General features: G+C 41.8%; 1 protein-coding gene across 1 annotated transcript; it reads left to right on the forward strand.

The window, feature by feature from the left end:
• The first annotated feature begins 731 nt into the window (after positions 1 to 731).
• On the forward strand, positions 732 to 9055 carry LOC119908587 (cleavage and polyadenylation specificity factor subunit 3-like). The gene is made up of 4 exons (XM_038726373.1): positions 732 to 749; positions 949 to 1046; positions 2097 to 2225; positions 8757 to 9055. The coding sequence occupies exons 1-4, from the start codon at positions 732 to 734 to the stop codon at positions 8821 to 8823; spliced, it is 312 nt and encodes a 103-aa protein (XP_038582301.1). The 3' UTR covers positions 8824 to 9055.
• Positions 9056 to 12269: the final 3214 nt, after the last annotated feature.

The raw sequence follows: 12269 nt of genomic DNA on the forward strand, positions 1-12269 counted from the left end.
TCAATTCACCCTGCACAGCCTATGCTACACCAGAAAGAGAGAGGACAGGCCAGAGGAGACACAGACTCACAAGTTTAAGACTAGGCTACAGCTTTTGAGTGATAATGATGGCAAGTTTGTAAGACAAAGCACTAGCAAAGATTTTACAAAGTTTAATTTTGGAACTCTCTCTTATTTTGCTGCATGCTGTTGAAGGTAATTTAAAAATCTGTTTAATTTTAACTCACTGTTATACTATTTTACTGTAATTATTTCATCTTATTCTTTAGTTCTTTAATGATGGTAAGTTTGTCACACAAAGCTTTAGCAAAGATTTTACAAAGTTTAATTTTGGAACTCACTCTTATTTTGCTGCATGCTGTTGAAGGTAATTTATAATGCTGTTTAATTTTTACTCACTGTTATACCATTTTACTGCTTTACTGTAATTATTTCAATTTATTCTTCACTTGTTTAATAATAAAGACTGACTTGATTCCAAATCAATGAAGAAACCTCCTACTGATCCTTTGCTGGCCCCGGAGATTCCTCCTTTACTTATAACTCACTGCTATACTTTTTTGATGATAAATTTATTACCATAAACACCTACCAGTTAATTCATTCAAGTTCATGTTTTATTACTTAATAAAGTCTTTAAATCAATGAAAAACCTCCTCCAATTATCAGTCAAAAACACACAACGGAAGGATGTACGCAACCCTTTTATCAGTTACATACTCATATCCGGTATGGGGGCGGGACCGGAAGTAGCTGTCAAAATTAGTTTGATGGAATGTCATTCAAATTTCTCTCTCGCGCGGAGCAGCGAAAGTTCAAGAGTTCATTTAGTCATCATCCTGGAGTTCAAGGGACCAAAGATTCTGGTCCGTTTTTAATCCCATCAGCTGCACAGCGTTCAGCTTTCAGTCACCTCAGTGTGTAAAAAACGTGTGTGTTGTGGTTCAGCTGGACTGTGGGATCCATCTTGGTCTGGATGGGACGGACGCTCTGCCGTACACTGACCTGATGGACCTGGCTGAAATGGACCTGCTGCTCATCAGCCAGTGAGTTCCCAACATTTATCAGCACAGCAACCAGTGTATTGGAACTAGTTTATAGGCTTATTTTGTATGTTCTTAGCACCACCTAGTGGTGATTACAAAAGCTGCTCTGAAGAGGAAGTAAGCTAATTGTAAATAGTCAGGATGACAGGAAGTGGTGTTTAGGAACTTCCTTTTTTCACATGGGCTCATAGAGGAAACATCACAGTTAACAATCCTTGTAATCCTGTGTCTTTAAGTCCACCAAACGGCTTCATCCATAAGTCATCTTCAATATACAGTGGTATTAACATGTCGATATTATTATTTCTTGTTTTGAGTGTAGTCAAATTATTTATGAATATCGGTAGATGATGTTAGTGTATTGTTGGATTGACATAGTTTCCTTGCCTCTGTCTCCTAGTGCTGCTCTTGGTGGGAACTGTTGGGCTTCTGTAAATAGCATCACAGAGTACGGTCTAGACCTGCTCTTTATGAAAAGCGCTGTGAGATAACTGTTGTGATTTGGCGCTATATAAATAAAATTGAATTGAATTGAATTGAACATACCTACTTTCAGTACCTGGTAACAGTCAGTACTTGTTGTGATAGTATTCCTTCTCTAATAATGTACTAGAGACATTATTTAGTACATACAAGATACTTACATGTTTGTATCTTTGTGTCCTTTTTGCAGTTTTACAAATTACATATTTTCCTTCATTAAATCCTGCCAAACACAACAACCTGCCTGTTCCTTGGAGAATGCAATGCTGGAGAATATAATGTTAAGCTAGCTGTATAGCTGAAAAACACGTTGCCTGCAACAACTTTTAGTGAGGACAGCATAACCAGAGAACACTTTAATATACACACACTCAGCTGTACTAGCAGGTGGACTTTAATGTCCAAGTGTGTTGTTTTCCCTTCTCTGTACAGACTCGACCTGTGTATGAAATGTGCTTTCTAATCAAACTGCTTTGCCTGACATGATGCTGAGAAATCAGACCAACATAAAGGTCAGGGCTGATGTGGACCTGGAAACTCCTCAGTAACTGTTGCCCTCCCTCTCAGCTTCCACCTGGATCACTGTGGAGCTCTGCCCTGGTTCCTGCAGAAGACCAGCTTTAAAGGACGCACCTTCATGACTCACGCCACCAAGGCCATCTACCGCTGGCTGCTGTCCGACTACGTCAAAGTCAGGTAAGACCAGGACCCAGAGTCACATCAGACTCCCATACTACAGGGACCTGGACTCACCAGGACAGGATATGATGTACTGTGTTTAATATTCTTCTGTGTATACCATGTGGAGTATAACCTGCAGTACTTCAGCGTGTATAACCTGCAGTACTTCAGCGTGTATAACCTGCAGTACTTCAGCGTGTATAACCTGCAGTACTTCAGCGTGTATAACCTGCAGTACTTCAGCGTGTATAACCTGCAGTACTTCAGTGTGTATAACCTGCAGTACTTCAGCGTGTATAACCTGCAGTACTTCAGCGTGTATAACCTGCAGTACTTCAGCGTGTATAACCTGCAGTACTTCAGCGTGTATAACCTGCAGTACTTCAGCGTGTATAACCTGCAGTACTTCAGCGTGTATAACCTGCAGTACTTCAGCGTGTATAACCTGCAGTACTTCAGCGTGTATAACCTGCAGTACTTCAGCGTGTATAACCTGCAGTACTTCAGCGTGTATAACCTGCAGTACTTCAGCGTGTATAACCTGCAGTACTTCAGCGTGTATAACCTGCAGTACTTCAGCGTGTATAACCTGCAGTACTTCAGTGTGTATAAGCTGCAGTACTTTAGTGTGATGTGTAGTAAAGCAGTGGCTTGTACTGCGAAGCGAGGTACCTGGCTTATCCAGGTAACTTCAGGTGTAACTTCCTGGTTAACCCTTATTACGAAAGGTGGATAGGTGTTACCCGAGGTCTGTTGGCATGGTGATTTACGCTGCATCTCCAAACTGCTCCGAACAGGTTTTGTTCCTGGTTAACTCGAGGTTCCCCTGCAGACGTGGACTACACACCACATTTGTACTCAGTGTTGCTGAGGAGGAGTATTAATACACACCACTTGATAAAACCTGTTTGGATCTCATCCTGACTTGTTCCTCTGGGCTGCAGCTGAAATGAAGCATCACGTTCATGGTTTTATGCTGGGCTGAGCAATGAATCTAAATTTCCCACCAATCAACTGTAACATTTTGACCACCTGCTGATCGCACCAGATTTTATTTTGCATAGACCAATAAGGAACTGGGACTGTTACTGAATGTAACATGGGAGTTACAAGTGGCGGTGGCGGCAGAAAACAAACTGGGAGTCGTCACAAAGTAAACAGCGACATGCACAGTACATGTGTAGACTGTTATTATCACGGTACAGAATATTTTAATAAAAACACAAAAACTAAAACTCTGTCAGCAGCATCGTGCTTCTGCTTTGACTTATAAGAGCCAATCAGAGAGCCAAACGCGAGCGGCTGCATCCCTGCTGCCCCCCCTCTCATGGCCTCATCCAGCTCTCTGAGGCTGGCCTGTGGGTAGATTAACTTGTCATCATGTTGTTGCTGTTCTCGTTCGCTCGGCTGTCCCACCGGCGGTGGTTGTGATGCTGGCTGTGTTGACAGGGGAGCAGGTGCAGTCTGGCGTCTTCTTGGGGGAACCGAGTTCAGGTCCGGGTCTGGTTTGACATGCTGAGATGCAGATTCGTTAAGAGGAGCTGTCCCTGCCTCTATCTTTGTGTCCCTGCGATGTGCTTCCTTTAACCAATCCGTATCCGCTGCCCAGTCGGCTCTAGAGAGATTTAGATCTCTTTAGGTATTTAAATTTAGAATTGGTTTGCTCTAAATATCTCTAGTTTTAAATTTAGGAGCTTGTTTTGTCTTTAATAACTCTTTATTTTCTTTATTCTTGATTTATAGAAAAAACTCTTTCCCTGTTCACAAAAGCTTTTGTTCAACATTCACACACTTTCTGTTTTTTCTTTTTCTCATTCACAGTTCAGTCCTACATCTGCAGTATAAACACTCTCTATTTCCCTTAAGTAAACTCTCACTTGTGATCTAGTGAGTCCCGTGATTTCCTGACTAAAGTACTTTCATGTCAGGGATGTGAGATTGGTGATTTTCCTCACTAGCTGTTCTTCTCCTTCCTTGACTGGTCCCAGTCAAGGATCTTTTGTTCCAGAAAACATAGATGCTCAGACTGTGTAAATGATCATGCAATTGTTTGCTCTGGGCCAGACGTTAGTGATTGTCTTAGGAGACAGAACCTCTGGTCCAGCTGATTCTGTTGTAGCACTTCTTTGTTTATTCTCTTTTGTTAAACAAATTTTTCAAAGACAACGGTTCGTTGTAACTCAATTATTTGCTCAACCTCTCACCAGGAGAGGTGACGAGATCTTAAACTATTTGTTGAGTCAGCTAAGTCTCTGACTAAAAGATCAGGAAACTTTGAAGATGATGTACTAACAGACCAGGAAATCTATCGTTTAAAGAAACTGGTACTCAGAGTAAAAGCACAAATAGCTGATAATGTTTAAACAAAAAACATGTGTTTCTCTCTTTTCTTGTTTCCTCTTGTTCTCTCCTTTTTCTCCATGTGTGATTTCAACATAGGCACTTTGAACCTAAATGGAGGGATGATGTTAAAAGAACTGATTTTTACTGCTGATGGAGCTGAAGAAAATAGATGTGATGTTGGGCGGCTGTGGCTCAGGAGGTAGAGCGGCCGTTAATCGGAAGGTCGGCGGTTCAATCCCTGGCTCCCCCTGGTTGCGTGTCGAAGTGTCCTTGGGCAAGATACTGAACCCCGAATTGCCCCTGGCGGCTGTTCCGCCAGTAATGTTAGTTTCTGTTTGAGCATAAGTGCAGCTGCAGTGGAGGAGTGGGAATTGTGTTTTCCATGAGCTTTTTATCTTCTTCCCATAAAGTAGAGGAAATTACTGAGGGTTGTTTATTGAAGCTTGAAGTTCATTTTGAAAATGTTAACTTGGTGTTTGTTAATGTTTATGCACCAACCAGTGGAGCAGACAGGTTAGCGGTGCTAAATGTTCTGTGTGACACCATCCAGAACTGTAATAGTGATGAGTATTTGTTTTTAGGAGGGGATTTTAATTGTACTGAAAATCCAAAGCTTGACAGGAATCATCAAGAACCTCATCTTGCTTCATCACGCAGGTTCAGGCAGCTGACTGAAGCTCATGAGTTGTCTGATGGATGGAGGATGTTTTATACCTGGAGTCACTGTAAAGACAATGTGTTATCTCTGGCTGGGCTGGATCGCCTCTACTCTTTTAAACACCATGTGAACATTTTTAAAAGCTGTCACATTCACCCAGTGGGCTTCTCAGATCACTCTCTTGTTGTTTGCTCTGTTTTTATAAAGAATGTCCGTCTAAAAAGCTCTTATTGGCATTTTAACACGGCCCTGCTTCATGACAAGGCTTTTAGATTAGCCTTTGAATATTTCTGGGTTAACCACAGAATTTGTAAATCCAATTTCACATGTGTTCAACAGTGGTGGGATTTTGGTAAATCTCAGATTAAACAGTTGTGTCAACAGTTCACTTGTAATGTCACTAGAGATGTAACCAGATCTATGAGGGACCTGGAGGCTCAGGTGGTAGAACTGCAGGGTTTGGTAGATTCTACAGGAGATCGAGGGCTTTTAGACTCCCTTAAATCTAAAAAGTTGGCTCTGTCCAGCTTGCTGGGCGCTGCAGCACAGGGAGCTCTGGTCAGATCACGCTTCCTCTCAGTTCTTTTTTGGTCTGGAGAGGAAAAATGGACAGAGAAAAATTGTTCACTCTCTGCGATTTGATGGTGGCTCTGCAATCTCAGACTCTTCTGAGATTAGGAAACTAATCTCAGAAACACTGAACAGTTCCAGCGCTGAACCTCATTTCAGTGTTTCTGAAGTATGCTGTAAGTTGATGAAATTACTGCATATTTTTGAAATTTTAACCCATTAGCTGACCTCTTATGAATTTAATCAATATTGGTATTTTATGTAGCCAGCAGTTCATGTTGATCGGAAGATATTAACTAATTTATTCAGATTCTAAGTGCAGCTAGCTAACATAAGCAACACTACAGTAGCTAAGATAAAGTAAACCACATGTCAGTTTGCCAACATTTACCTAAGTTCGTTAGTGTAACGGAGTTAAAAATGCACTTTAATAATTCTTATTTCCAAATGTGCATCTGTGGATTTTATTTATCATTTAATGATTTTATTGAATATTTGTGAATTTTATCTCATTGAGTTATTTTTATTTATATTTATTTTTGCTATTTTTTCCTGTGGAAAATGTCCTTAGCTGCACACTACCCCTTTTGTACCTCCTGAGCTTCCGTAGTGCTCGTCTCGTGAGGGTAAGTTGTGTGGAAAAGTGCTGCTGTGTTTATGTATTGTTTTCTTTGGAAATTGAACCATTTACGTTAAAACTTTAAACACAAATTGTGCAATGTCAATATGGTTATGTCACGTAGCAGTTTTGTATCAGTGTGACCGTTAAAATAGGTTTTATCAGTGTTTTCGTTTTAACTTTCTGGCGCCAGTTTTACCAGGCAGGTGTCCTGTCACCTATGTAACCTGTCGGAGCTTTCAGCGTCTTGTCACTTATTTTTGTATGTTTAGGAAGCAGAGGTAATGTAAGAGGAGGCCGGGGGGTAATTGATGTGTGCATTGTGTTCTGCAGGTGTGTGTTTTCCTTCTGTTTATTAATGTAACTTTTGTTGTCTCTGTCACCTCCCACACACACTTTTTATTCAGACCACCAGGTGTCGCTGTTAGGCGATGTTGTTTTAAGGAAACTTATGTACTGTTTTTATGTAATTGTTGCATTTAATATTTAGTATTTTCTGAACAGTGTTAATGGCTTTCTATGAACACTATATACACTATGAGCAGAGTAACTCATGTGATGTTGGAGTAATGTGTTTGTAATGTATTTTGAATACATGAAGTGCTCAGTTGCGTCTTGCACCGCTGAGGGAAGCAGAGGTAATGTAAGAGGAGGCCAGGGGGCAATTGATGTGTACATTGTGTTCTGCAGATGTGCGAGCCAATAAATCGTGGAAAAGAAGTGATCTCAAGAGTCATCCTTCACACACCCGACCAAACCCGTTACATTAGCATTCAAAGTTTATCTTTGGTTATTAGAATTATTGTAGAGGTTAGCAGCACTCATTTGCGTCTTTAATAGTAACATTACCCATGATTACAATGAACGGTAACGGCAGCTAAGTTAAATAGATAACATTACTAGCTTGTATCTAATAATGTTGTTTCTGGTTCATTCAGTTATTACACACATTGTTTGTTGGACAGTGCATCAGTGACGGCTGATCAGATCAGCAGCATCGATGTCGATCAGCGCAGTACAAAAAGTTAACGATGTAACTGCAGCAGATAGATAATGACTTCATATGTTTTTCTGTTAAAGAGGCTGATATGTGAAACCATTGGAGACTGACTTTAATGAGCGAGCAGTCCACAAAGGATCCAAAAAGTCCAAATGTCCCTGTCAGAAACAGCTCTCTGTGTCCTCCAGAATAATCAGAGTTGAATCAGCAAACACTGAACATTTTAACCTTCATGAAGGTAGGATTATTGCAGGACCGCATTAGTTTCAGCTCGGTGTACCTAATACACTGGCAGCTGTATCACTTATAGGCCTCATACAAACGTGGCAAGCTTGTATATTTACAGAGTAACTTGTGGAGTACAAATACCTTATCCAGCCAACAATATCCAGGACAAATGTTCTTCCACAAATATATAAATTGTTTACATGAGACATACAATACAAATAATTTGAGCTACCGAGGCCTTTACACATCCTTCCTTTCAGCTACTGGTCTTCACTGTTTTGTACCTGTACAATGTAATGCAGTTTAATACAATAGCTCTGTCATGAATTAAATAAATTTCAACAATTTAATTACATTGTTATTACTAAGTACTAATTACTAATTAAAGGTGGTGTACACCAACAACAACAACACTAACATCACCAATTTTGACCTCAGTGATAAAACACTGCACTGCCACTGCAGACACAAGTCAAGGTTTTCCCTGTAGCTCTTCTGGGGGTGTGGTCACTCAAACCTCTGGGCTAGCCTGCCACCTAAATTATAGCAAGTCAACAGTGATGACCCACAAAACGCATACATTATTTGAGAAGTCTGGACATTTCATTCTTGTAGATCGAAATGTTGCCTTAAAAATACAGAGAATTAACATATAGAATTATTTGCAGCCTAAAAGTGTGCAAACCTTTTTTCCTTTTTACCCTGCAGGGATATATAATGATTTTGCTTTTTACCTGGATGTGTAAACACTTGATCCCTCTTCTGGTATTTATTATTTGGTCATTAAATTCAAAGAAATTTGAAAATTTTATTAAGGTTAATAGGAACTTGTCCAACAACTTGTAGTCCTCTTAAATTACATGAAAAAAGTTTATAGTTACTTAATTTAAAATTCTGTACTGAAGCACAGAACTAAATAACCAAAATCATGTCCAAATACGAATGGACCTAACTGTAGGTGTGTACTCTCACTCCTGTAATCTCAACCTCATGGAAATGTTTGGGGAAACATTGGCTTTCCATGTGTATTATAGTTATTATTTATATTATGATATTAAAATCTATGTCTTTCAATGTATTAACCTTAACACTGTTTCATCTTTCTTTACCTCTCCCCGTTTTCTCCAGCAGAAACAGGCTTGAGTCTTCTCAAGACCCGCTCTTATCTGGGGCCTATGACGTGTTCGGCTTCTGACAGTGGAATTTACCAAAAACAACCAAGTGTCCAGATCTGCTTTTCTTCCTATTGTTGCAGTGGAAGAATGCTTGGACTATTTTGAACACTTATGCACATATGCCTTTCCTTGCCTGCTTTCTGCCATCATTCTCACCCTGTAGGAGGTTTAATGAGTTTCTTTAAAGACTGCCCATTCAAGGAAACCTTACTTACCTCTCCCTCTATATAATAAACTGTTTTGTTGAATGCAGTTGGTTGCTTTATATATTTTGCACCATGGACCAAACTTCTTTCTTTTTTTTTCTTTTGTTTTTCTTTTTTTTTTAAACCTGTCCTGCCCAGCAGCCTGGTATAGAGTATAATGACCTGGATACCATATTGTGCCAGACAGATTTTACTTTAACAAGAGAGTATTAAAATACTCCTTTGTCTGTTTTATTATTTATTTAATTATGTATTGATTGTCAGCGGGCCGGACAGGGGGGCAGACACGGGGATGGGGGGGCAGACACGGGGATGGGGGGGCAGACACGGGGATGGGGGGGCACAAACAGACAACACCTGTAAGAGAAGGGGGATGGAAGGTGGGGACAACAGGGAAAAGCTGTGGGAAACACCAATTGCAGAAAGCAACAAAACCTGCAATAGAACAGAGAGGGGGGCTTGGGGAGGAGAAAAACAGCAACAACAAACAATAAAAATAATAATAATAGTAAAAGACAACCAGCCGAACAGCAGCAATAAACAGCTGACATAGTAAGACAACTAAGAGAAAAATGAAAACAAGAAACAGTCACACACACTAAACAAGCAACACAACACAGCCACGAGAGCTGGAATAATAATTAATTTAAATAAGTAACTGAAAGAAAAGCATCAGGAATAATTCTACCAGGGACAAACTAAATTTGTTTGTGTCTATGTGTGAGACTGTGTGTGTCTGTGTGTGTGTACGTGTGTGTGTGTACATGTGTGTGTGTGCGCAGAAGCCTGTTAAAGAATGTAGTTGTTAGTGTGAGGGGGACAAAGCCCAGACCCAAAGGTCCGCCCACACCCAGGAGGCAATGTCACTCAGGCCAGGTCAGGCCAGAAGACCCCCGCGCCCTTCCCTCCCTAGCTGCGAAGCATCCCCGCACAACCACCAAGCATCCAGTCCGGGCACTAAAATCCAGAGGAGACACCCCCCAACCAGCTCAAAAAGGACCAGCCCGCACCCCCAACCCACCCCGTCAACCCCTTCTTCCCGGTCCCCCACCCCTCCAACAACCAGTCGCCAGACCCCTCACAGAACTAACCAACACTACCCCGCTACCGATCTAAACAGCGCCACACAACAGCCAAGTAATGCGCTGCACAGGAGAGATGCCAGCCAGCGCAAACCGTCCCCATCCCCCTCACAGCCAGGGAGACCACAGACCCCACCCACAGTTACACCGTGACCCACACCGCACATTCACCACCGGACCGAAACCCACCAAAAGTATCCCCCCCCTCCCCCAACCTGGACCCACACAGAGAGGCAGCCAAGCACCGAGCGCCACCACATCTGCACAGCGCGCGAGTCAAAATCACCACCCGCGCACCGATACCAACAACCGCGCGACACCCGAGCAGAATGGCTACCCACCCCGCAGCAGCAGCACGCCAAATACAGGGCAAACACCAGTCCCCCCGTCAAGCCCGCGCCCTAGGCAGCCCGAGCGCCGCACCACCGCCCCCCGCCAACACCACGCCATCAACCAACATTCAAAAAAAACAAAAACGAGTCCCCCACGCCCGCACCGCGATGCAGACAGTCTTCAACTGTCCAATTTTGGTGAGCTCTTGCAAATTGTAGCCTCTTTTTCCTATTTGTAGTGGAGATGAGTGGCACCCGGTGGGGTCTTCTGCTGTTGTAGCCCATCCGCCTCAAGGTTGTGCGTGTTGTGGCTTCACAAATGCTTTGCTGCATACCTCGGTTGTAACGAGTGGTTATTTCAGTCAAAGTTGCTCTTCTATCAGCTTGAATCGGTCGGCCCATTCTCCTCTGACCTCTAGCATCAACGAGGCATTTTCGCCCACAGGACTGCCGCATACTGGATGTTTTTCCCTTTTCACACCGTTCTTTGTAAACCATAGAAATGGTTGTTCGTGAAAATCCCAGTAACTGAGCAGATTGTGAAATACTCAGACCGGCCCGTCTGGCACCAACAACCATGCCGCGCTCAAAATGGCTTAAATCACCTTTCTTTCCCATTCTGACATTCAGTTTGGAGTTCAGGAGATTGTCTTGACCAGGACCCTAAATGCATCGAAGCAACTGCCATGTGATTGGTTGATTAGATAATTGCATTAATGAGAAATTGAACAGGTGTTCCTAATAATCCTTTAGGTGAGTGTATATAAACAGTGAATACACATCAGTTCGTACACATCTATCAGAGTGAATATCAACATAGAATTCAGATAACTTTCAGAAACCAAAATAATAGCAATAACTTCACTTGTGGCGTATGGGAACGGATCAGAGTTCAGAAGTCCATCCACGGACCATTAAAGTGTAAAAGTGCTTCCTCGCTTTGTCAAACTCCTTGTGTGGGGTAAGTGAATGTAATTGTCACACTGATTTAAGTATCTCTCCCTCTCTTGGTCTTGGCTCGCCACCTCAGGACCAGCAGCACTCCTCTCCAACAGAAGCCTTGTATCCACAAAGCCAGAAAAATAATTGCTATATAGTTCAACTATATATTTTTATTTTCTCCTCAAAGTCCATACAGCTAATGTTTTTTTTTCATATTTAACAAATTATATAAACCTTGCATATAACAACCAAAATAATTGGCCTAATGCTAACGGGTAGCACGGCCAATTATCGCTAATGCTAACGGTTAGTGCAGCTAATTATGGAAAATGCTAATGCTAACTGTTAGCTCGGTTAGCGCTAACGGTTGTGTGGTGGGCATTGCGTGTTTAAATAAACAGCTCAGGCAAACACTGGTCTTTCTGTGAATTTTATTCAAGTCTTCTGCAGAAGGACTCAAAGCAAAACACATACGCCGTGTACATGTGTGCTCGAATGAGTGAGGAGAGCTCTGTGTGTTATTTATCCAGCTTTAGGGTCAATCATATCATCCCACAGAGACACGTTGTCCCTGAAGTCTGGATAACACAGAGAACAGAGATATTTTGACTGTTACATTTACACAGATTCAGTGCCACATCACAGATGACTCTCCCTGAGTCCAGGGTTACATGCAATATGTTTGGAATTCCCATTACAGTTGCTAACACTAGTATCTAGTGAAATGGAAATATGTCCTTTAGTGAGTCTTCTGAAATAAAGAGTCCAATCCAGATGTCTTTTAAGGGTTTTATTCTTTGCAAAGGGTCAGACAGACATACAGAGTGCAAACGGTCTGCAGAGTGTGAGACAAAGAGTCAGTGAAGAAGCAGGTGACTTTATATTACTCCAGTATGTTAGGGAG

This window comes from Micropterus salmoides, unplaced genomic scaffold, assembly GCF_014851395.1.
Source record: "Micropterus salmoides isolate LMB-PRFRI ecotype aquatic unplaced genomic scaffold, ASM1485139v1 Ms_hic_scaffold_18, whole genome shotgun sequence".
Lineage (NCBI taxonomy): Eukaryota > Metazoa > Chordata > Actinopteri > Centrarchiformes > Centrarchidae > Micropterus > Micropterus salmoides.

Coding starts and splice junctions, on each gene's coding strand:
- LOC119908587 (XM_038726373.1), top strand. Junction 1,047..2,096: donor GACCTGCTGCTCATCAGCCA/GTGAGTTCCCAA, acceptor CCTCCCTCTCAG/CTTCCACCTGGATCACTGTG. Junction 2,226..8,756: donor TCCGACTACGTCAAAGTCAG/GTAAGACCAGGA, acceptor CGTTTTCTCCAG/CAGAAACAGGCTTGAGTCTT.